The 26,665-nt window shown below is 41.8% G+C and overlaps 2 protein-coding genes across 2 annotated transcripts in view; one reads left to right on the forward strand and one right to left on the reverse strand.

The window, feature by feature from the left end:
- The window catches only part of hoga1 (4-hydroxy-2-oxoglutarate aldolase 1), a 29,914-nt gene extending 18,695 nt beyond the window's left edge, over positions 1 to 11,219 (reverse strand). Inside the window, exons 1-4 of the mRNA XM_050044060.1 lie at positions 10,657 to 11,219; positions 9,035 to 9,163; positions 6,476 to 6,603; positions 4,360 to 4,494 (exon numbers count right to left, since the gene is read on the reverse strand). Coding sequence (XP_049900017.1) covers positions 4,360 to 4,494; positions 6,476 to 6,603; positions 9,035 to 9,163; positions 10,657 to 10,870 — 606 coding nt within the window. The 5' untranslated portion in view covers positions 10,871 to 11,219. The remainder of the gene's footprint in view (positions 1 to 4,359; positions 4,495 to 6,475; positions 6,604 to 9,034; positions 9,164 to 10,656) is intronic.
- Positions 11,220 to 15,561: 4,342 nt separating this feature from the next.
- Positions 15,562 to 26,665, forward strand: part of LOC126390003 (metal transporter CNNM1-like) — a 32,187-nt gene continuing 21,083 nt past the window's right edge. Inside the window, exon 1 of the mRNA XM_050044059.1 lies at positions 15,562 to 19,667. Within this exon, the coding sequence (XP_049900016.1) occupies positions 18,227 to 19,667 (1,441 nt within the window). The 5' untranslated portion in view covers positions 15,562 to 18,226. The remainder of the gene's footprint in view (positions 19,668 to 26,665) is intronic.

A 26,665-nucleotide genomic window follows, 5' to 3' on the forward strand; every position in this document is an offset into this window, starting at 1 on the left:
GGCGATGCCTGCATTTGAGAATCTGGACATCAGTACTGACGAGACTGCTGCTCTTCAGAGACCGTGCATCACCGATCACCCTGAGCGCGCACACGTGAACGCGGAGCACAGAGAAGCAGTCAGAGCTACAGGCTACAGTGAGGCTAAAAACAGAGTTCATTTGACGTTTTTCGAAACAATTTTTTATGTTGGGGCTGCAGCACACTTGGATCACTACGGATGAGCATGTTGGAGATATTTTGTGGTTTCAATTTTGTGTTCTTGGACGTTAGTCTGGGGCGCTGTCTCCCATTAGGTGTGCTAGCCACTCCCCCCGCCGATCTCCGCAAGAGATGTGAGGACTCTAAAACTTCACCAGGGCCTCTGTCGACATATGGGTGAGTAGATAATGGCTGAATTTTCATTTTTGGGTGCACTATCCCTTTAATCCAAGACACATTCTGTAAATTATTTAAGAAAATAGATGTTATTATTTTGAGAATTAAAATGCAACATCTGATTAAACAAACTATCAAATCATACTTCCTATGTCTTAACATTTTTAAGACCTTTGAAAAATTGATTTAAGACATTTTTAAGACCAATTAAGGCCTTATGTTTAAGTAAAGGAATTCAATGGCTTTTAAGACTTCTTAAGGATCTGCGGAACCCTTAATAAATATAAATATGGGTTGTAATTTTTGGGTGTGAAAACACCCTACTTGGTTGTAATTGGTTGAGGACAGTCTCCGCTAGAAACGTGTTTTGTGAGGTCACAGTGACCTTAACCTTTGACCACCAAATTATTATCAATTTATCCTTGAGTTTTGGTGGGCGTAAATTTCCCCTGGTGTTCCTGAGTGTTCACAAGAATGGGACAGACGGATGGACAGACTGACGACCTGAAAACATAATGCCTACGGCCAAGCTATTGCCAGATCTAAATCTTTAAATGGCCTCACCCCGCCCTACCTCTCTGAGCTTCTTCACCCCTGCGCCCCTGCCCGGTGCCTCAGGTCAGCTGATCAGCTGCTCCTTGAGGTACCGAGGTCCAAGCAAACACTTAGAGGAGACCGTGCATTCTCCGTTGCTGCTCCAAAAATGTGGAACAATCTACCTCTGCACATCAGACAGGCCTCCTCACTGTCTGTCTTTAAAACCAACCTTAAAACCCACTTTTACTCACTGGCTTTTAACCCAGCATGAGACCTCGTTCTGTTTTTGTTTGTTGCTGTTTTTATTGTTTGTTTTTTTGTTTTAACTGCTTTTTATTATCTCAATGTTTTGTTGTTTTTATGTCCTCCTATGTACAGCACTTTGTTTCAGCTGTGGTTGTTTTAAAGCGCTTTATAAATAAAGCTGAGTTGAGTTGAGATGTATAATCAAAACACAGACTGACAAGTCTTTTGTGCCAAAAAGGGAAACACATAGAACCACAAACAAATCTATTTCTACGTGTTGCGTCTTCATATCGTTAGCTTGTTTCGAAAGTGGCTGGGTGAATCTGAGGATCTTGCTGATGGGCTACAGTTAGGGCTCATTTAGTCACGTACAACAAAGTGGCATGAACAACGGGTGCCTGCTTTCATGTACACAGAATCACAAGCAATGAAAAGGGAAAAACAATAAAGAAGCTTTTCCACATGGCAGCACAACCAATCACATCCTATTTTAGATCAATTAGAGATGATCATGCAGTGAGAGGCTGCTGTGAGAGCCTTCCCACACCCGAGCTGAAAATATGTCACTCTTGTGCCTGCAAACCTCTTTCAAATCTACTTTTGCCAAAACATGACAAGATTCAATTCCAGCTAGAATCATACACGCTGAAAATGTGAGACATTTTTCGATTAAGTAATCCGTCAAATAGCAGGAGCTGGCTGATGTGAGAAAATCTGTGTTTTCCACTCCGTTCTGTATAATCTTTCTGCAACTTGTCTGCCTTCCTCAAATTGACCCATCACCTCTTGTTTTCTGTGTTTGGCCTCTTCACGCCTACTATTGAGCAGGGCCGCTCTGTGCTTGAACTACGCCCACGCTCCTGTCTCCCAGCAAGTGGACAAACATGTTATTTCCCAAATCAGAAATCCATTTGCAACTTCTTGCGAACACTTCCCACACAGACGAAAAAGGTATTAAGGGCTCGACAGGAGCAAACTGTTCTTTTTTTTCCAACAAGTAACCCTGCAATCGACCCTGAAGGATAAAAGTACACACACTTTGGTTTTAGGTTCTTCAACAGTCACCACTCTTTTCTCTAAAGCAGCTAGTTTACTGAAAATCCACTGCATAAAAGAACACAGGAATACAGTCCTGTTCCTACTGAATGTGCAGCATTGCAATGCATTATTTCACTGCTGCCAAATAAGTAGGGCTGTACTGAATAGTTTGAAACTTCATTCATAATACTGACATACAAATATGCTGTGCAGCTGTTTTTTTTGTGCATGTCTATTCATTCTGTTTAAAACCGGTATTTCTGCACAGTTGCAGACAGACTTACTAAAGAGGGCTCAACAACCAGGTCCACAGCAGAAGGTAGTCTTGCAGCATTACACACAGGAAGTCCTACTGGGAACGAGACTTACAGCATGGGCTCAAAGACTGGGCATGCAGCAATGGATCAACCTCCTACTGGTGAGGTAGCTGCAGTTTCCTCCCAGTTGATGGTGATAACACAAAACAGCCGTAATAATATCTGCTCTCCCTGTTGGCTAGTTAGCTCCAATGCTAAACACACGCCAGGATTTGCTAGCAGCAGATCCAGTTGTGGGGGCGATCTCACCGCAAACTAACACCATTACCATAAATTACATTTATTAATTAAAGTAAGTTGATTTAATAAAATAAATTTATTTATTTATTTTTTTTTTAAAAAAGACAAACTTATTTAATCCAATGAATAACTTTGTACAAATTGAGGATTTTTTTCCAGGATTTATTTATTTTTTTGTGGGGTGATGATGTCATAAAATATGACAACAGACATTCAAAGTTTCACTTGAAAACCTCTACAGAAGCTTTGAATGTTAACAATAAATAAATAAATAAATAAATAAAATAAATCAGTACAGGCCTACAAATTACCATTTTTTAAATGGAAAACTAAAATGTTAGATTTACATTTTTTACATGGTTTAATTTTTGATACAAAGAAAATGTCAATCATTATGTCTAGCTTTAGTCTGATAATTGGACTGAATTTCTCTCTTTTCTTAAGATTATTTTTGGGCATTTTCCTTTATTTATAGTGCAGCTTGAGAGAGACAGGAAAGGAGAGAAAGAGTAGGGCGATGAGGTGCCGCAAAGAGCCACAGGATGGAATCAAACCTGGGCAGCCACAAGGTGGATGGGCTGTGAATCAGAGCTCTAAAACTGAGGCTATGTTCTGCTACTTGGGCGTCTTCTCGACTGTATGGTATTAATCTTCTGAAACTGAAAGACCAGTTTTAGTGTGGGGTGTATTCTTCAGCCATGGTGCGGCTGTAGGAAAGGTAATGTTATTTTCTGACGGCAAAATATCTCCACAACTTTTGTACGGATTGCCAAGAAATTTGGCACAGACACCGAGAATGAATCATAAGTACTTAAGCGATCCTGTGGCTAACACGCTAAATGCTACATTAACATGATATCATACTAAATATTTACTTATGGTATAAGAATGCAAACAGGCAATTGATGGGAAAGCTAACGTGGCTTAAGCCTTTTGGCAGTTTCTAGGTGGGAAAGTTTGATTTCTTTTGTCATGTAAAGTGAGCATTACAACAATGATCCGCTACTTTAGCTTCTGTCATTGTGGTCCTGCATTAAGGTAATAAAACAGGTGACATTTTAAGAGACTGTGCAGTAGACTCAGACATGAACGACCCCTTCCTACACCTGACTGGACCACCTGCTGACCTGTCACTAGGCTTCACTTCAGACTTCCCATGTGGAAAACATGGTGTTTCATGTGGAAACATAAACTTTATCCTAAACGAGAGAGAAATATGAACTTGTAAAATCATGGTGTGTTTTATTTTCTTAACATCTTGCTTGTTATTTAAAGAGTCTCTAAATACTAGGTTGCTTACAGGGTTGGAAAATCTTCTGGCTCAGAGCAGTGCTTTTCAAACTTGTCTGAGCAAACACTGACCTCATGAGATGTCGCTCAAATTTGTCTGATAAATATCACACAGCTTACTAAACGATAACCAAGCCCGATACATTACATTGAAACCTGTAGCTCTGTCAGGTCAACTAAGCGTCAGCGTGGCTACCTAAAACACACAGAGATAATGTCTCTCTACCTGCAGCGCTGTGACACCTGATCAAGATTTCTTCATGACTCACAGATTACACAGAGAAATAAAAAGATGTTGTGGAAGTGTTGCTTACGTCTCCTCCGCTGTCTTTAAGGCCCAGGATGTTTGGGTGCTGAGACAGCTGCACGACAGCATCCAGCGGCAGCTCCAGTCCTGTGTTGGCTGGCACACTGTACAGAACCACTGGCACTGGGCTGCTGTCTGCCACCTGCAGCAGAGACACAGAGAGATGATCCCTTAAGTACACTTAATTTACAATACATTTAACAACTCAGGTTTGATTCCTGAGTCAAACAAATGTACATTTTTTTCCAGCTTTTCTCATTTAATCATCCAATTAATCCTGCCCTTAAATTAAACCTCTTATATTTAACACATTTTTTAACACATAAAAATACAAATTAAGCTTATACTGAAATACTCAAACCCAAAAGATGTTATGGTTTCCCTCTTCCATCAAACTTTTTGAAGCCACAGCACCCCTTTATGGTGAAATTTTCTATAGCACCCCTCCATGTATAACTGCATATTAAACAGGGTTTTACACAGTGATTTGGATGCTTATGCTGTTGTTTTATTACTTTTAAAAATGTAATATGAAAATGCAGAAAATGTAAATGTCACTTGTCTATTATGTGATGAAATATTGCTCACTAGAATTACCGCCTCACAGTTTTATGCCTCCACAAGTTGCAGGTAAATCCATGTGTGTAAAAACATGGATGCCTCACACACATCTTTAACCCAACAGCACAAAAGATCTATACAATCAGCACAGTTTCAAGGTGAGCACCCAGGATTAGTGTCACCTATTCAGTATCTGACCAAATGTCTGCCCTTCTGTTGCTGAGATATGGCACTGAATAATAGCCAGAAAACATTATGTTGTCAGAGTGAAGCTGTGACATCTTTGACCTTTTGTCAACACTTCATTTTAATATCCAGTTACACATTTGTGTGAAATACTGCCTTAATCAGTGTACGAATTCTGAAGCTATGGCCAAAAACATGTTTTGTGAAGTCACACTGATATTGACCCTTGACCACCAACATCTAATCAGTTTATCGTTGAGTCCAACTGCACGCTTTTGCCAAATTGAAGAAATTCATTTCCTGGAGGCCATTCTTGAGCTATTGTGTTCATGAGAATGGGATGGAGGGGCTTACATACAGACGTACGGATGGACAGGCAACCTGAAAACATAATGCTTTTGGCCACAGCTATTGCCGGGGGAGGAGCACAAAAATGTAAAATAAATCCTGTGGCACCTCTGACCCATTCTCAAAAAGCAACCACTTTTGGAACCACTGTTCTAGATGTTGTGCATCCTTTAACCTTTAATACACATTTCCCCACAATTCAGCCATACGTACATTTGTGGTACATGTTAAAAACCTTTAGATTCTTAAATTTCTGTGAATTGAACAAAGTCTGTCCACTCATATAACGTAGCAATCATTCATTTATCATTGGAGTTAAAAAAAATTAATCATAACCAAAAGTAATACTAGAAGGCACCTGGAGAATGCAGACCTCCGCCAAGGCCAAATGCCAAAGCTCAAAATGTTAAAGAAAATGAAAAATACTGTGTGTATTCGCCCTGTGATTCGGATCTGCTTCAAAACTTAAAGGTTTCTTCCTCGGCCCATGCTACACCCTTCCTCAAAGTTTCATGACAGTCAGGCCGGTAGATTTTCTGTAATCTTGCTGACAAACAGACAAACAAATGGAACCAGAAAAAAAAAACTTCTTTGCGTGCGTGTGCTCTTGTACGTCATCTTTATAAAGATTGATTTCACCTTTCCTTTTGCTTTTTTAAAATATATTTATGGGGGCTTATTTTGCTGTTATTTGACAGGACAGATGCAGCGTGAAAGGGGCAGAGAGAGGGGGGATGACATGCAGCCGCTGTAGCAAGGACACAGCCTTTGTACATAGTGCGGCTGCTCTACCAGGTGAGATAACGGGCGCCTTAATTTAACATTTCTGAGCAGCGACAACTTTTGGGCCAGTCGTCATTCTTCTTAGAGCAGACGGGGGGATTAAGCCTTGGCTTTGGGTTTTAGGGTAAAGGTTTGAATCAGGTCCAGGTTAAGGTTAGTTAGTGTAAGGATGGGAGAATGCACTGTGTCAATTAGGACTCCTACAAATATGTGTGATACTGTTGTGTGTTTGAATGTCAGCTGACCTTTGTGAAGTGCTGGATCAGAGCGCGGCTGTCCATCTTGCCCTTATAGAAGCAGGGCGTTACCACAAGGACGACATCAGCTCCAGCTGCTGCCATCTTCTCTGTGAGCTGGACTGTGGCTCTTGTGGCTGAGGAGACAAAACAGGTATTCAGCTTTAATCTGCACTCTTTTTTAACTGCACGTCTGTCAACAACATTTTATCAATAAGGAGACTTAAAGGGCTGAAGAAGGGAAGTCACGGAGTAACTCAGGGACACATATGGTTTTATAATTTTTCATTTTTGCACTTGTTGTGGCTTTGTTCACTCTGTCCAATACATTTCTATAAGAATATATCTATTTTATTACACCCTCTACACTGTATGTACACACAATGCATTGAACGCCTCGCATGTATGTGTGCCCTCACATACAAGGCCTCCATTCATCCCCTGTCACGTCTATATGCGTTTTCTTTCTCCTACTTAAGAAACTAAATACAACAACCGTGGCCTCAGTTTTCTTACAGTGTTTATACAATAAAGAGGAGGACAGAGGAACGACAGACAGAAAGATTGAATATCCCTGAAATGAGGAAAAAATGAAGAGAAATGTCAAACTGACCCTGGATTTATAATCATTTCATCCATGAGCAGCAGTTCAGTGAAGAGGGCCCAAACAGGAACCAGACATTTTATGTTGCAAATGTGTCCCTGGAATATTTATTGAATCAACATCTATGGAATAACTGATGAGGTGAGAGCCCGGGAGGTTTTTCTATCATCAGTGAATGGGGGAAGAAAAAGGAAGCGGAGAAACTATAGAGTGAGTTAATGCACATCTCTCTCCTCTCTCTTAATGATCATTATAGGACTGAACAGGTAATAAAACTGTTACTGACTCCATTTGACTTCAATTATCAGCCCATAAGAATTAATGACACCACCAGCTCATAATGAGCTCAAAATCAAGGTCGGTGAGATCTGTATCGGAAACACATGTAGAGTCAATTTCAGCTCTCAGCACTCCACACGCAGGAGTCTCAACTGCCGACAAAACCCGCAATTTAAACTAATCTTTTAAAATGCAAATCTTTGTAGCTCTGAATAAACGAAGATTTAAATTAAGGCAGCCTCAGAAAACTGAAACAGGTCTCAAAGTTTTTATTTTCAGCCTTTTGTGCCGTTAAAAATCTGTGCTCAGTCTGATTAAACTGATCTTACAGCGCTGCGACAAGTAGAAGTTAAAAATCTGGCCTTTATTCTACAACACTACAATATCAAATTTTTGCAACTGACCTTTTGGAAGAACTGGAACCAGATGTTTCTCCTCAGAATGAGTTTTATTTCAGTGTCAGTGATCATTTTGTACGGAGCCCCAAAGTCCTGAAGCGTGGATTTTTTTTTAACTTGTGCACACAGGTTAATTATCTTTTAGAAACAAGTTAATTAACTTAACTTGTGCACACAAAATGAAAACTTGCTCCCACGGGGTAATTAACTTTTACTCACAAGATAATAACTTGTTCCAACAAAATAATTAACTTGTACGCACAAGCTAACTTGTTCCTACAAGATAACTGTCTTGCGAGCACAACATAATCTCTTCTTTTGTGCACAATAACTTGTTCCCACAAGAGAATCAACTTGTGCACACAACATAATTAACTTTTGTGCACAAGATATTTATAAAAAAAAAAAACTTTAAGGACCTCAGGGGCTCTGCAGTTTTGACAGCATCAATTTTTGGATAATGATTATTATTAAAATGTCAACATTTTGCATGATTGCCTGCATAAAGCACACTAATTGTTGTAATTTCTTTATATTATTCATCACTAAGCCTTAAATGTATGGAAAAAAACAGCTTTTCATAGTGGTAATAGTGTTGTCAAATCGATTCTGAATATTTGAAACGGTTTCAATACTAATTTTTGATGTTGTTTTGGTGCTAGCTGCGCTTTTTTGCGCTCTCTTATTGTTAATGTTTATTACAGTCACTCTGCTGCTGGTGGTCATGCTATAGCTTTGTTCTGTTTAACAAAAATGGTGTGGAATATTAATATTTTTCAAGGTTTAGAAGTTAGAAATTCCAGTCGAGCTACACTGTTTCCTGAATTGTAAAAACAGAGGCTGAAAATTCTGAGATCAAACGGTAAAACTAAGTAATGCTAATAAAATAGAAACCAAGACTTTGTTACTGTGTTGTGTATTTCACGCCTTAAATGTTTTTAGAAACATATTTGAGCTTTACTGTTTAAATGCAACACAAGATTCTTTGTTACCGGCCAGCCGCCATTGTGTCAAACAGACGAGTTTGCATTGCGTCACCCACCAGCAGGAGTGTTTATTGGTCCTGTATGGTGCAATGCATTCTGGTAGTTGTAGGTTTTCGACCCCTTGAGCAAAAAGCAAATGCCAGTCCCTTTTCTCTGTTTTTCTCTGGTCATGTGGAACCAACTTCAAAAGTATTTGCATCATTCTACTGCATAGACAGCATCGTTTTATGAAGATACCGTCTTTCCACCAGTGAAATACTTCTTTAGCACTACACACACACACGTACACACTGAAACCTACATTCACAGCCTGATCCAGCCATCAGCAGTTTGTCTGTCGGCAGTGATCGCCTGACCATCCTCACCACCTCCACCCGCTCCTCCTCTGTCAGGTACGGATATTCTCCATTGGAGCCCTGAACCACCAGACCTGCAACACAAAACACTTTATCATTATTATTCTTTTTTTAATCTAAAGTTATCCCCTTATCTGTCTGCGACTAACCAACTGTACCCCTTAAAGTAGTGGCATGAAAGGCTTTAGATAATTATTAATACATCTTTGTTGTGCCATTATTAGACAAAAATATTCTGTCATCTACCGACAACACTGACTGTGAACTTGCAGCCCATCTGAGGACATGAGGCCATTTACGTTCTTCTTTTCTCGCCTTGTAAAATACCTGTCATCAATAATATTGTGGCTGTGATAGTACCAGAAGTGGTAAGAGGAATAATTATGGTAACAACGGTAACACTGTCAGAATAATTGAACCAGTAGTAGTAGAAGTGTTGAAATAATAACAGATAGCAGATGTAGTTATGGCAGCTGCATTAAAAGCAGTAATAACAGCTGAAGGCTACCACTAGTGACAAAAGATAGACAGAGAGGAAAACCCTCAACAAGAAATCACACAGGCAAAAATCAGTAATAAAAAATATATAATGTTAAAAAAGTATACAATCAGACAGTTTAAAAGAATGTGTACAAAGTGTTTAAGTATACACAAGCAGGGCTGGGCAATTTATCGATACTGATATCATGATATGAGACTGGATGTCTTCAATTCTAAATATCGTAACACCATAAGTGTTGTCTTTTCCGGGTTATAAAGACTGCATTACAGTAGGTAAGTGATTTCTAAACTTACAAAATGGTTAGCTGTTCTTCTATTTGCCTTTACTCACTTGGTCATTATATCTACATCTTTGATAATTGTGAAAGCACCAACAGTCAACCCTGCAATATTATTGCAATTGGGATATTTGATTTTCTCCATAAATAGATTAGTAATCGTAGTAGTAGATGGACAGGAACTGACAGTATAGAAGTAGCAGCAGTAGAAACAGAGGTAGAACTTGTAGTAGCCATAGCAGTAGTTTCGGTAGAACTGATGGTCAGTGTAATAATAATACTGTAATTAGATGCTGTAAACATTATATCTGTTGTAGTTATAGAAAACCACCAGAGGGCGACAAACAGCTGCAAACCCCAGGTGATTTTGCGTTTTTGCTCCATACTGAACTTTGTCCTCTCTGTCAGGTCCCTGAGCCAAAACTGGTGACTGGCAACCCATGAACCTCTCTGCTGGTTTTGTAAGAGTCCAGGTGTGGCTGGTGTCCCAAATATTTTAAAGGTTAACCAAGACAGCTGCAGACTATCCTTTAATTTCGTGTTTTCTGAAAGGATCTCACCTGAGTGTCACACATGCTCCTGATTACTGCTTCTATATACACTATGTTCCTCTGTGTAAATTACTGCCAGTGTAACATGGCTTTGAAATTAAATGAGCTTTTCTTACTTTGCACCATCTGTCTCCATATCAACGACCCCTGCACTCGGGCTCTACTTTGACAACCTTTCTACACTTCCAGAAACCTGAGCTTTGTTCGTTAGTTTTCGCTCTGTGCTTCAGGCCTGACCTCTGAATGGTATCTTGTTATATTTCTGCAGGTTTTCCTCCAATTTCTTGTAGTCCACGTCCTCCTTGGCGGTAAACGGAGTGGCAATGGGTGGATAAATCCCCCCGAGGTCCAGCCTGACAGCTGCTGCGTGGCTCTGGGGTCGTTTCCATACTGACAGGTGACCTCCTCTGCAGAGGGGACTCACAGATCTCCATACGCGGGCGCACAGCATTGTGAAGCGGACAGAAGAGCCGAGCTGCTCGCGGTCTGTGTGCTGGGACTGTGTGCAGCTGCTGCAACCGCGGACAGTTAATCACTAACCCGCTTTTGTAAATATTGACCAGAAATTGTGATTTCTGGGCAACTTTGAGACTCTCTCAACGCTTCACTTGAAACGACTCGGATCATGCAGAAGCAGGTTTTAATCTGCAACGTTTTGCTCTGGTGCGTAAGAGACAGTTTGTTACGAGGCGCCTTTGCCTGCTGATGTTACACGATTACCTGCATAGCAGCTATCACCTATTTGAGATATATCAGGCGATTAGAAACAACGACTATTCCCTCGCCACGTTAGTAAAAGTGCGCTTCATAAACTCCAAAGCTCCGCCCAGGAGCAGTTAGGGCTCATCAAACACAAGCATGTCCCAGGACTGCAGAGAGTGGCAGGGTTGAACTCCAATCAAATCCTGCTGTCAGTAGTGTCTGGTAACATTTACTGTAGATGCTCGTACATGCTCCAAATATGACTTTTAAGACTTAAAAAACACAGAAATATTGACCAAATATTGAGGGATGGGATGCTGAAGCTCTACAGACAAACTTATAATAGGCTACACTACTGAAAATGGTTTCGGTATTTATTTTCAAACTCTACAAAAACAACTCAGTGATTAAAAATAGTTGAAACTACAGAGTAAAATAACCCAATGCTGAATGTAAGCAGGTAACATAATAAGATAGGGGGGGCATTTCCGCCCAGTCATTTTTTAAGGTCCTGATAAAAATATGATGGGACTACTCCTTTCTAGATAAGCAGGTTAACTGCATTACTGAGCCACACAGTGTTGCTTATTTCTCGCCTACAATGTCTTCAGAAACGTATCTGTTCTGTAATACCAGAATTTGCTAGCAAGAAGTGGGCGCCATACTGTTTCCTGTATTTTACCAGCAAGCTAAAAATACCGAGATTAAACTAAAACCATGCAGTGCTGATCAAATATAAACCCATATTCAGTTATTGTGTCGCTTATTTATCGCCTTTAAAGTTAACAGGAACATATTTTAGCTTACCATACCGTTTAACCGTTACTTCAGAAGGTTTAACTGTCAACCGCCATCTTGTTCCTGTGGAAAAACCGGGCAAAACTCGCAATGCGTCATCTTACAGCGGAAGCCGCAGAGCATTCTGGTAGTTGTAGGTTTTCGACTTCTTAAACAAAAACACATCCCTTCCCTCTATTTTCTTTGGTCATACAGCAGCCATTTTAAAACTAAACTGAAAACTGAAAAAAAGTTTAAGGTTAGTTATTCATCATGTTGTAATAATAATAATAATAAGAAGAACTCATTTTAAGTTACGTAACTCTTAAAGCAGCCCCCTCATGACTACACAAATAAGACTTGACACAAGAAGAAGACTTAAATAATTAAATAAACTGCTACTAACTAACTAAAACAAAACTAAACAAAACAAAACTTAACGATGAATACAGACAGAAAATAATAAAATTGTAAAGAAAGGCTGATTACACAGTCTGTAACAGAAACTGAGACTATAACTATTATATTATAATAACATATAGATAAGTAGATTCGTGAAAATTACTTAACAAACCAGACAAGTGACAGTTTAATGATGTGATGAGCCTCCACAACCTCTCATAGCCTTTACACGACTGCCACCATGTGGCCAAATGTTTAATTGCACTGACTTTGCACAAATTGCTGCAACATCTTTCTGACTGTGCTACTAATTTTTTTTTTTAAAAAAGAGTTTATCTCTCTTTTTTTAACCTAAGCCTATTATGAATGCTGAGAAGCATTTTGCACTGTTACAACAAATACACAGAAAACATCATTTCCAGGAGGTGTAAACATCTGACACAACAGTCCAAAATCTCCCATAGGTGCTCAACTGGATTGAGATCTGACAACTGTGACTGTTAACCTCTCTTAAAATTAAAATTAAACACTCTGGCTCCCTTGTTTCCCTATCCATAAGTTGATTAATGTGGCACACATGCTTTTTGGTCTGAAGCTGATTTTCACAGGTTGGGCCTAGGACCCTTATTTCCAATTAATATCTTACTGCTACAGTATATAATGATATTTTAGACACTAGTGTCATTCAAGCTTTATGACAAGTTTGTCAAAGGATCCTTTTTTTCTATTTTTAAATTACAATGCTCCCTGTGTACAAAGCCAGGCCCATAAAGAAATCGTCTTCCTCTTAGGATAGGTTAGGTTAGGTTGGGTTGGGTTGGGTTGGATTGGGTTGGGATAGGTTAGGTTAGGAAAGGAAAGGAAAGGAAAGGAAAGGAAAGGAAAGGAAAGGAAAGGAAAGATAAAGCATTATTTTTCCCAAGGCAGTTACAATACAAAATAGCATAACAAAATATAAATGATAAAAAATGCAAAAAAAAAAACAAATGTACACAATGACATGAATGTAAACAGGTAAAGAGGATTACAGAGGGTGTCATAAATATTACTGATTAACCGTAAGGTGCAATATTAGAAATATTCATGTGCCAAAAAAAGTAAACAGTTGGCAGTAATGGCTGTAGATAACAGAGTGATGACAAGGTGCAATCCAAACAGAGCTGAAAGCAGAAAGGAGGGTGGAGCTACCTCAATGTGAGGTAGATGTGTTATAAAGTCTGATGCCACTGTAAGAAAGGACTTCCTGTGGCGTTCTGTGGTGCAGTGTGGAGGTATCAGTCTGTAGCTGAAGGTGCTCCTGTGTGTGAGCAGCACATAATGAAGAGGGTGAGTCCATGATGCTCTGCAGTTTGAGCAGCATCCTCCTCTCTGACACCACCACTGAAGAATCAAGCTCCAACCCCAGGACAGAGCCAGGGATGAGATTGTTGATTTTACAGTTTTCTTGTTTTCAGGTTGAAAGTCTGGAATGAGAATTTCAACAGTTACATATGAGTGTTATGTCCAGGTGTCCACACTCTTGATTTCGTAGTTTGCTTTGTACTTGTATCCAGTGGCAAAATGCTTTTGACCACACGATTCTTGATTCATGCCAATAAATCTGTCTGTAAATCTGAGAAACAGATGTAAACAGTAAGGGAGACAAGTGAAACACAAATTTAAAGTGAAGAAGAAAAAGGATCTACATTGTTCCTCATGTCTTTCTCATCACAGTCTGATGTTCAAGGTCAGACTCCTTGTGTTCAGGCAACTTTGTTTAGACAATAACATCAGGGTGGGATGAGCTGCTGTTATCAGACCAGAGGGTTTAGTTATAATAACACCTTAGCTACGACTGAACAAGTGTGAGACTTCAGTAAACAGCTTTTCACTGATGTTTTTGGAGCTACATTTCTCATCTCACTGCTGTTAGGGCTTTCATTTAAAAAGGAAAGAACATCAAAACTATCTTAGAGCAATGGTTCATGGATTTTGTTCATCTTGTCCAATTTTCTCTCATTTTTGAGTTTTTTTTTGTGACATACTGAATAAATCCTTCTAATGAAACCATTTCAGGCAGGGAAATCACTCTTTGGTTAAACTGTGTACAGCTCCACACTACGACCATAGAGGGAGCTCACATTCACTTTATTTCAAGCCAAAACAAGCTCACAACCACTGTTTAAGAGGCATCCTGGACAAATATCACAGCAGATATGAAATATTAACAGCCACTTCAAGTCACAAAAATGATAGTTTATCACTGTAAAAAATGTGTGTAGAACAGAATGGAGATATGAATATTTTACTAGCACCTTATGGATCAGTTAAAGGTCCAAAAATTGAATATAATATCATAAGTATGTTTTCTTTAGTGTGTAACGACAGGAAAATAAGAATTGTGTTTTTGTACCTTAGAATGAGCCTTTTATATCTACATGGTTAGCAGGTCCTCGTCTAAAATGATTGCCATGTTGTACTGTCATGTTTCTACAGTAGCCCAAAATGGACAAACCAAACACTGGCTTTAGATAGAACCATTCAGATTTTCTCATTTTTTGCTTCGGCCAGCACAGTTAGCAGCCCCTCCGTGACAAGAGCATCAGAAAATCACTGAAAACTGCTTTATTCTGAGTTTTTACTGGTTTAAATCACATCTGTTCATCTTGTGAATCTTACACACTGAACCTTTAACAGACAAACCTTTGGGTTGCCAGGCTGTGAAAAGCCATTTTGGCATTTTTCCAGGAGGTATTTGATCAAATAGTTGGAGGGGTCTAACCCTGATAAAGGCAGGTGAAATGTTGGAGGATAAACACCAGTCAAAAGGATTTTGCACTAAATGGCAAACCAGAAAGTCTCTTTATCACTGACTGACAGCCTCACTGGTCTATGAAGCATTAGCTTGGAATCAGTTATAAAATAACCTGAATCTGCAGCTGGTCTCATTAGACGCATTTAAAGGGGCACTATGAACATTTTCAAAATTCAAAAATGTTATTCCTATGGTCTAATTCAGTCCAAAAATATTAGTAAATGTAACCTACTGCCTCTGCACACCTGTTGCCAGACTCTCTACTCCTCCCCTGGACTGCGTTGGGATTTTTTCTTGATAGGGGCAGTGTCGTGCAGAGAGAGATGGAGGCACCAGACACAGGATTCAGGATTGTGGGTGAGACCTTGACTGCGTTTTATTTCACAGTAACATACAGTAACATCTCTGCTGATGGCTGTCACAGTGGCTGCTGGCATCACAGCCTCCACAATATCATCAATCTTGAATAGAAAAACATAATTTAAAAAAACATGGCTTCCTGAATAGAGCGAATCTCAAAGCTATGGTGTCCTGCCAGGGACAAACAATGCAAACTTCCACATTTGCTGCGTTATAGACAACACAACAGAGCCTCCTACTGGCTAAGACATGCAGCTGCCCTACAGAAACATGAACAACTCACTCCCAAATCCAAAAACTAGAGTGCTAAAACTCAAACTAATGATGTCATCGAGTTTAAAATCTGGAACTGCGCCCCTCACAATGAAGTGGTAAACATGTTATAGATGAGACTGAGAGCAGCCGGGGGAATGTACTGAGTATAGACCAAATCACTGTGACGTCATGCTAACAACAATAATCTCTTCCATGTTGAAAATTGGCAACTGATTTGATTTGAGGAGATATGTGAAACTGGCCAACTTGTTTACTTCTGTTGACACTGTCATTAACTGAAACGTTTAAAGATGTATAGTTAAACACGGCGGGCCGACCTATCTGACCTTTCTTCTGTGCTTATTTTGTGTACTGTGTTGCTTTGCTAGCATCTTTCAGAAACCAAATCTACTGGCATGGAAGTTAAGCAGTGTACTGCTGTTCCACATTACCTTACACCTTAAACCACTTAAGGCAGTTGTAGACCTCTTACTTACTTACTTAAGCCCTTTGCTCCTCTAGGGAGTATTGGCCATTTCACTCGGCTGTTGGCAGTTCGCTGTAGATCTCCCAAGCTGATCCCACTCCTACACATTTCTGGACACCTCTCTGCCAGCTGTTCTTGGGGCGACCTTTTTCCCTAGGTCCTTGTGGGTTCCATTTCAGGGCTTGATATTTGTGGCAGGTTTTTTAAGGGTGTGTCCAATCCAACCCCACTTTCTCTTTAGAATTTGTGAGTCAGTAGGATCCTGGTTTGTTCTTCTCCACAGGTCTGCATTGCTTACTTTGTCTCTCCACCAGATGTTGAGTTTTCTCCTGAGACATGTGTTCATGAATGTTTGCAGCCTGTTTGTTGAGTGTTTTGTTGTTCTCCGTGTCTCTGATCCATACAGCAACACCTGCTTCACAATGGAATCAAACATGTGTATTTTGGTGTTGATTAATTAGGTTTTGAGCTCCAGATCTTCCTGAAAGTGTTAAACACCACCCTAGCCTTCTTGATTCTGCTCTTTCTCTCGGCCTCTGTCCCTCCATCGGTGTCCACAACGCTGCCCAAGTATGAACTCTTCCGGCTCCTCCAGGTCCTTGTTGTGTATGATGTCATCAAAAATGACCTAGCCCAGCATCGGCCCGAGCTGGGCATGCTGGATTAAATTAGCCAGGCAGCGTCCGGTTGGCCAACTCAGCTAAGACTTGCCATGAATCAGGCCAAATCAGATGGCCTGTTTCCGGCTGCTGACGCTGCCACCATTGTTCTGTTATCAAAAATGACCTGCAGCATCGACCCAAACTTGGCACGTTGGAAGATATAAGTCTGGCCATATCTGGTTGCCTGACTCGGCTGAGATTCAACATGAATGATGCTCGATAATCGGGCCAGATAAACTAGCCTGATTGTGGCTGCTGACACTGCAATCACTGGGCTGCAATATTGCCAACCAAATGACAAAACAGGCCCAAGTCTTGCCCAGATATATGACTGAATTACCAAACAGCACTGTCAGAGCTGGCTTAATATTTAGGCAGAAAAGCCTTCAAATAAGATGACTGCATAGAAAAACCAAAAAGATTGTTAATATATGCTTGAAATGAACCATAAAAATGCAAAAAGGCAACTACACATGATCACAAAGACCAGCCAAGACACACTGTGACGCTGGCATATAGGAGATTGTGTACAAAAATCCTGCATCAGTGTTATGAAACGGCCGAGAGGAACCAATGAGAGCAACTTTAAGTCTCTCTGCAGAAGATTCCACATATAAGGAGCTGCATCTGAGAACAGAGAGCAGAGCCATTTTCAATTTTTTTGCTTGTACACACACAAGTATGCTGGAAGTAGGCCAAGAATTGCTTTGTAGGCAAAAGAATGCCAATGAAAAAGTCTACAAAATTGAAAGGAGCGCCAGCCAACCCAGACACACAGGATACAGTGATGAGTTAGTGGCTCATAGCTGGTAATAAATCTCAATGAGCCATGGTACACAGAGTCCAGAGCATGCAAACACTGGGAGGGTGGAGTTCATTTTAGGAATAAAGGAGGAATTATACACTGACGATTCAATTTCAAAACTTAGTCTATATAAAGCACAATTAGTGTCACCAGTGCACTATTATTATTACTATTATTATCTTAGTGATGTAATTACTGTTACTATGACTATGATGACTGTGTAGCCTACACACATCAGAAATTGTATCAAAGTAAAACTGTGTAAACCTGTCACCACTGTAGGCACAAAATAATCACCAGAATTCACTTCAGCTCAGTAAACAACATGTAACTGAAACTCCAGAATTACTGAAGTCATTTTTCATCTTGGTGAGCTCGAGGCTATTATTGGAAAGTTACGTCACGGCACAGTGCAGCGCGCATCTCTGTCTCAGTGCAACAGAACATCATATCACCGCCGTTAGCGGAGAACTGCTGCTCCCTCCTTCTCCCACATGGACCGGAACCACGCAGAGCCACGTGACCCGGGAGCTCTGGACTGAACAGAAATCTCACACCGCATCATGGCTGCGGAGGATGCGGCCGCGCGGTCCCGAACCGGAGCCCTGCTCTTCCGCGGGGCTCCGCTCTCTCCCTCCCGCCTGCTGGTGCTCTCCCTGTCCGCCTGCTCTCTGCTCCCAGCCCCGGCGCTCGGCTTGCTCGGCTTTCGGCCGGAGGAGACCGGAGCGGAGCTGTCCGTGGCGGACGGGGTGCTGAAAGCTACCGAGGGGACCCGCTTCATGCTGCGGGTGTATTACTCCACCTCCCCGCAGAGGCTGAACCGCACCGCGGCGACTCGCGCCAACAACGCCGCGCCCTGGATCGCCTTCATCGAGGAGCCAACTCCCGGGCGAGAGGGACAAGTTCACCCGAAGCGGAACATGTGCATGGACAAGAACGCCAGGACGTCCGACATCGAGGTTTTAGGTTCTTTCAAGTCTGCGTCCAGTCAGAACTCGGTGCTGGTGGAGCTGCTGGCCAAGGACCTGCGGAGGGGGGAGACGATCAAATACTACTCCATGTGCGCCTTTGACGGATCCAAATGGGAACACTACCGGACACGGGATTTCTGGGTGGCCGTGGTGGAGCGCTCCGCTGTACCGGAGCTGTGGCTGCAGGTGTTGGTGTCCGTGCTGCTGCTCGGGCTGTCAGCTCTGTTCAGCGGGCTGAACCTGAGCCTGCTGGCGCTGGACCCGGTGGAGCTGCAGGTCCTCCAGAACAGCGGCACCGACAAGGAGCAGAACTACGCGCGGAAAATCGAATCGGTGCGTCGGCACGGTAACTACGTGCTCTGCACTTTACTGCTGGGGACCGCGATCATCAACGCCTCGCTCGCCGTGTGGATGTGCCAGATCCTGGGCATGACCTGGCTCTCCACGGTCATCTGCGCCTTCGGCATCTTCTTCATCGGGGAGATCCTCCCGCACTCGGTGGCGTCGCGTCACGGTCTGGCCATCGCCTCCAAAACCATCTGGGTGACGCGGCTGCTGATGGTGCTCTCTTTCCCCATCTCCTACCCCATCAGCAAACTCCTGGACCTCATCCTCAACCAGGAGATCTCAAACTTTTACACCAGAGAGAAACTCCTGGAGATGCTGCGCGTCACCGACCCGTACCACGACCTGGTCAAAGAGGAGCTCAACATCATCCAGGGAGCGCTGGAGCTGCGCACCAAAACCGTGGAGGACGTCCTGACGCCGCTGACCGACTGCTTCATGCTGGCCTCGGACGTCGTGCTGGACTTCAACACCATGTCGGATATCATGCAGAGTGGATATACGAGGATACCGGTGTTTGAGAACGAGCGGTCCAACATCGTGGACATCCTGTTCGTGAAGGACCTCGCGTTCGTGGACCCGGACGACTGCACCCCGCTGAAGACCATCACCCAGTTCTACAAACACCCGCTGCACTGCGTCTTCAACGACACCAAGCTGGACGCCATGCTGGAGGAGTTCAAGAAAGGTGAGGAGGGCGCGCAGAGGGAGTAGGCTAAGTGTGTGTGTGTGTGTGTGTGTGTGTGTGTGTGTGTGTGTGTGTGTGTGTGTATTTGGGGCATAGCTGAAAATATGAAGTGTAGACAAATCAGCAAGTGGCACCACTGAGGTCAAAGAAAGTACAGTCTCAGAAGTACAAAATCATAAATACAGTAAATTCAATGATCAGAGGAAAAACAAGTTGTAAGTTATATTATAATATATGATGTGATATTAATGTTATTACTGATACAAAACCTCACAAGTCATACTGTACACATAGGTATGCAGAGGTGTGAGATTTGGTCATGGTAATAATACTGTATGTGCACTAGTGTCTTTCCTTACCTCTCACACTCATGATTTATGTGTCTCTGTATGATTGGCATCTGTGTTTAGTTACCATGGTAACCTCTAGGCAAGGGTGCATGGTGCTGACCAGCCTGTTAATCTCGATCTGTTTCATAGGTGTAGATTCTGAGGGGGGGTGCAGAGGGCAAAACATGTGCATTTATCATTTGTACTTTGCTCTGTTACTTGTGCTCTTGTTGCTGAGTTTTTTGTATGTTAAGGCCCAGCTAGAGACAGGCATTACACATTAGCTTAGGCTATAGATGCTGTGGTGTGGCTGATATGTATGCTACATACTTGTCCCTATACAAATAAACATTAAATAAAATACACTGATGCAGAAAATGGACAAATTGGTGCATAAAAATTGACCAGAATGCAGGAAATTAAGTGCGTCCCCCGACTGTTGTAACAAAACCTACGCCCTTGATCCATTTGATGCCTTTTTATATGTTGTTTAGCAGAATGTAATCCACGTGTAATCACCGTAAGATGACAAGTGGACACCTTCATCATCTGTTTGATTTCCTTGTATGCTCATGTGGGTGGTTTGGAAAGCTGTACCACCCACAGAGAGAAGACGTCTTTTCAAATTTGTAGAACCAAATGATACAAAACAAGCCTTTCTTTTCTAGAGTCTTGAAAGGCTTGTTTTGTTTCAGCTGTCCGGTGTAATTTGGTTACTTCAACTAATTTAAAAAAGACGCCTTTTCAAATTTGTAGAAGTAACCAAGTGATAAAGCTGATCCTTTCTCTAGAGCACAGACTTCTTGTGTTTATCTGAAAAAGAAATAAAACAAGCATTTTTTTATTCTTGAAAGGCTTCTGGAGATGTGAGATTGTCGATTAGTCGAAGTGAGCTCCTAATGAAACTCCTGCGCATGAGGTCAAACTCATGTAAAAGGCAACACAAGCCAAGCATTTTGATAGGTCTGTAGATGTTTTCCAAGTGTGCTTCTCAGAACCATGACGCCCAGGTAGCACACATAACTAAGGCCCCAATATACAGTGAGATAAGTTCGAGACATGTAGGGCTGCACAATATGCCAAACAAAAATCCTATTGTGATCATTTTGACAGATATTATGATTGTGACATGAGTCATGCTTTAATTGGGAATGCCCATTTTTGCATTGCATTTTCACTGAAAATTCAATTTGGTGATGATGTGATTTTTGCTGGGTTCTATACCAAACAAGCATGTTCCCTTACACCTGGAGTATGATTTGTAGGCCGCGGTGCTTCATTTATAATGGTATGTTTTGACATATTTTACCATTATATAGCTGCTGTGATTTGGTTGTTGCACTTGGCCATAGTGTGATTAATTGTGCAGGCTTAGGCTGTCTGTGAGTGTGTCTAACTCCTTTAGTTTCCTGATTTTACCACATCTTTCTTACAATTGTCACTTCTGTCTGTGACAGCTCAAAATTGCATATTGTGTAGAGCCTTATAGGCGGTCAGGATTAAGAAAGTTCAGGCGAAATTTAAGGGGAAAGTCAAGAGTTAAGGAGTTTAAGGAAATTCAAAATGACACAGGGTCACAAGCGGTCTCACTGAGATGAAGATCTATTTGTCAAGCGAGATCTGAGAGCAAAAAACATTCAAGGTCAAAGTTCAAGTAAATCTACTGGTAAAAAGATGAGTTTTTTTTTAAAGTTCAGTAGATGCATGGTGTTTCCAAAGTCAGTGATTAACTGTGTTAAATAATCGTGATGTCAGTATTGACCAAATAATCATGGTTAGGATTTTTATAGCCAGACCACTCTTGTATTAACCTGAAATAGGCCTACATTTTCCTTGATTTTAAGTATAGATGCTCAATTTGGGGAGAACATCTGTACCCTGTTTACAGAAATCCAGACATTATAATGTGGCAGACAATTTGTAAAGAACACAGGAGGATGTGACATAAAAGTTGCAGGTTTGAGTCCCTGGACCGGCCTGAAAAAAAATCAGCTGAGCTCCCCTCAAGCAGTGCTCTTTAAACTGTGTTCCTTTAAGGCTGCTCAGTAGTTACTAATATGTAAGTGTTATGAATGTGTATCTCTTCAACTAGAGCTAGAAGAGAGCTTGCTGCCTGCATTGCTCTCCCCTGCATAAAAAAAGAAGTAAAGCCCAGTGTGCAGTGCTGCTGCAGCAGAGCAGTGTTCCTCCTGTCAGAAGTCAGCTGGTCTCCCTTATTGAGTTTAAAATGGGTGGGGTGCTCGCCAGCCAATCATGGGGCTTGCTGATCGTCACTGCCTTCCTGCATGTTCAGAGACCCTGCATAGTCAGCGTTTTCTGTTTCTTTTTTTTTTTCCTGCTGGGTTTGCGTTGAGGACCGGAAGAGACGGAGGTAAACAGAGAAGGACACTTTGACCGAGGCTGCCTCTGTTTACAGGAGACAAGCGACAGCTCGTGTATTTACATTTATGCTTATTTTGTAAGCACTGAGTGGAAATCTGGTGTCACCTATGTCATATTGTCAAAATAAATCTTGTTTTTGCACTTAGCACATTTTGAAAATGCATTGAAATGTCTTTGGAGAGGTTTTACAAACGTAAAAATGCGATTCCAAAATTTGAGCTGCAGGGTGATCTAATCATCCAGCAGCCATGTCTCCAGAAAAAACGTTGACATTGTATATTTCTGCAAACCTCAGATACCTTACATTTATATGTTTCATACTTATCATATTTCTAAAGTGACGTAGAGTATGTGGTGAAGGGGACTGTTAACTGGTTTGCAGTGAGTCATTGCTGTATTTTCAGCAGCTTTTTAGGCACCAAGCACGGGTGTTTTTCAGCAACCCATTGCTGTGTTTCCTAGTGCAACAACAATGGATGTTTTTCATGGAGACATCACTGCATTTTCTGCCAGGATAGCACCATGATAAGTGGTTGTTATTATGTAGACATCACTGCATTTTCTGCCAGGATAGCATCATGATAAGTGGTTGTTATTATGTAGACATCACTGCATTTTCTGCCAGGATAGCACCATGAAAAGCAGTTGTTTTTTCACCCAGAAATTGCTGCATTTCCTGTAAGGATAGTGCCAAGAAAGCTGGTTGTTTTTATCAAGACATTGCTGTGCTTCCTGCCAGGATAGTGTCAACAAAAGCGGTTGTTCTTTTTACCCAGAAATCCTTACACCTTCTGCCAGAATAGAGCCATGAAAAGCTGTGTTTTTTTACCCAGAAATTGCGGCATTACCCCCAGAATAGTGCCACAAAAAGTGGTTGTTTTTATAGAGACATTGCTGCATTTCCTGCCAGGATAGTGCCAAGAAATGTGGTTGTTTTCCCCCAGAAATCACTGTATTTCCAGCAGCTTTTTAGCCACCAAAACTAGGTATTTTAAGCCAAAACATGACCTTTTCCTACACATAATCACACGTTTTTTGTGCCTAAACCTGACCACGTTAACCACAGTGTTGCTTGAACATTACGTTTCAATGTATCCACTGCATAGTAATATAAAAATCTTAATGCACTATATCCGTGGTTTGCAGAAACGTGCAATACCAACATTTATTCTGGCGTTTGGGTTGCATGCAGCTGTCCAGTATGATCCCCGTACTTCCCTCTGACTCTAACCTCCATATGTGTTGGGAGTATTTTGTGTGAAGCCAGATGCTATCAGAGTTGTAGGATGAACACAAACATGCTTCCTGTGTCACTGTGCCACAGAGGGATCTGTGTGAGATAATCTACACAGACTAGAGGATTAAATACGACATCTTTCCTTCTGTCTCTCCCCCTGTGTTGCTCTCTTTCTCCTCCTGTGCTTCTCTTTCTCTCTCTTTAACAACACTTTCACTGCGGCAGAAAAATGCAGGTTCACTCATTCATTTCAGTGGGACCCCTGCTGCAGTGGATGCTGCCACAGTGAGCTCAGGGAGAAAAAACATGGAGTACAAACAGCAGCATGGTGTCTTAGTGTTTAGTAAATCAGACTGGACTCTTTAGTGTGTGTTTTTGTTTTACCTGTTTCCTGTAGCATTATATTCACAATCACGCAGCCCGTTATGATGTTTGAGCGCATTACTGCTGTGGGTCTGAATGCATCCTGCAAAGTTGAGATAGTCACATAGTCACATATTGATGTTTGGTCGTGGACTTTCCACGTCCACACACGATGTGCAAGGTACCTGGGTGCATTGGTTGTTGACGCTCTGGGACACTGTCTTCTTTCAAAATACACTAACGTTTTCAAAGGAAATTTCAGGTTTACATACAGTCTCTTTGAAAATAAATGTTCTACGTTGGTACAACACTGCAAATTGATGTTGTTTTTACTTCAACAATGAACGCACATGGTTGGGTTTAGGAAAAAAAGAACAGGGTTTGGCTTTAGAATCTTACAGGACGCAAACACCGCTCTCTTGGGTGAAATTCGGTGTTTGTTGGACCCGTCCACCACCCCTCCCGCCTGCTCCAATCGGACTTTGCCACCTTGCTGTCGTCCTTATCCTGCTGCGTTTCCCCCTGATGCCGCTGAGCACAGTTAAACATTACATGGCAACTGGCTGCGTATCATGCGGCCGTTAAAGGACGCCTTTCTTCGCCAGTTTCTGACGGTGCAAGTCACTGCCCAAGCGCCGCATTTTGAGGACTTCGGCGTGAGACTGGGCTCAGCCAGCAGGAGCATGTTTCTGAAGATAGACCAGTTTATCTGCAGTTATTCTCTGATCTGTTTCTGATTGGAAAGTAGTAACTTCCAAGTTTGGCTGTCAAGTTCCACGTTAAGTCTTACGTCAAGTCCAATAAGCCCCAAACTCAGTCCAAGTCCCAAACATTGTGTTTCAAGTCCTAAATTAGTCATCCCCTCTCCAAATTTAATCCCATTTAATTTTTTTCCTAGCCAAGGTACATGCATACACAATAGAGAAACAAAAATCTAAATAAAGTGGTTTAAATGGTGATGAAAAAGTCGATACTGACTGTATATGTTAGCTAGATATCTGAGAAGCAAATCACTAAATCCATCTCCCGCAGGGAGAGTTCATTAGCTGCAGCAGAAGACACCAGTAGAGTTGGATGGAAGACGCAGTATCTGGAAAACAAATCGTATTTTTGCCTGCCAAGAGTGAGTAAAACACTGATCTCACTACATATAAAGACACTGCAGAGGTGTTGCAGAGAGCCTGCTGGTCTGGTGAGACCACAGAGGGATTCTTTGGCCTGAATGCTAAGCAGTATGTCTGGCACAAAAGAAAGCGGCCAAATAACACCTTTCCCTGCTGTGAACAACGACAGCAATGGCGTGCTGGTACGGAGAGCCTTTCCAGTGCCAGGGGAAGCTTGGTTAGACAGATGGGAAGCTGAACGGTGAACATTACACACAAATCCTGGACGAGAGTCTTCAAACTCTACCAGAAAACAGAGTCCAGGATAAGAATAGCTTCAAAATTAAAGTGACAGTTCACGTGAAAATCAAAAATACAGATTTTTCCTCTTACCTGTAGTGCCATATAACAATCTAGACTGTTTTGGTGTGAGCGTTACAGATAGAGGTGTCTGCCTTCTCCTGAATATAACAGAACTAGACGGCACTCAGCTTGTTTTGCTCAAAGTGCCAAAAAATACATATCACAGGCAGAAGGAAGAGTGCATCTGCTCATGGACGAGAGGCTTATACTCATGACAGCGCAAGATGTAAACAATAATGCGTCCTCTAGCCAATCAACGATTTGGATGTTGGTAATTAACGCCCAAATCAGTAATCAAATGCTGTGGGTGTTTTACAGGTGACAGATGACGACAGCGCTGCGACGACGAAGTCCGGAATCAGTCAGTAAATATTGCAAGATGGCTACGGATGAACACCAGTTGTTTGAAACGGCTTTGGCCGCTACAATGAACGAGTTAGACTTGGCTTTTTCTCTAAAAGAGGAACAGAAGACAGCGCTCGAATCTTTCCTTTGCCGAACGCATACGGCAAGAGTCTAATCTACCAGTTAGCTCCGCTGGTAGCTAAACTCTGGATACGTCTCCCCGTGTATTGTTCTGATTGGTTGTAGTGTTATCCAATTGCGTGCAGTGATATTTTCAAATGCATGCTTGGTGCCGCCCCTCGAGTTGGGCCATTTTCATTACTCATAGCAAGACCCTAAATCTTTCTAGATTTGGGTCTGGATTTCCAGGCTACAAAAAATCCCAAATTGCCCATAAATTAAGAGACAGTAATCCAACATTAGTCATTATACATTAACATTAATTGTTATATGTCACAAGCAGTCCAGTCCTACTGCAACTGGGACAGGCCACATGTACCAGGTTTACAGATATCCTAGCAAGATGTTAAATGTGTCAAACAATTTTGTGTTTCAAAACTGACCAAGATGACCCCCAAAAAGTTTCTCAAATCTACAACAAGCGTAGCAAATCGCCTGAAAACTATAACCCCCAAATTCCACCAGATGCGTGTTGGTTGCATCTGAACGGCAGCGGAGCCGATCCGTTTCAGTTCTAGTCAATGTGTGTGCTTCCACCGGCTGCGGCTGTGCTGCGTTCCAGCTCCCTCACAGCTGCGGCGGTCCGGAGCCCGCTGCAACAGATACGCAGGACTTCTATTTTGCCGGACGCCAGAGCACAACGCAGCAATTCAGCACAGAGCAGATTGTGCGGGGCAGGAAGTCGTGCACAGAAAC

The sequence above is a fragment of the Epinephelus moara genome, chromosome 5 (genome assembly GCF_006386435.1).
Source record: "Epinephelus moara isolate mb chromosome 5, YSFRI_EMoa_1.0, whole genome shotgun sequence".
Classification (NCBI taxonomy): Eukaryota; Metazoa; Chordata; class Actinopteri; order Perciformes; family Serranidae; genus Epinephelus; species Epinephelus moara.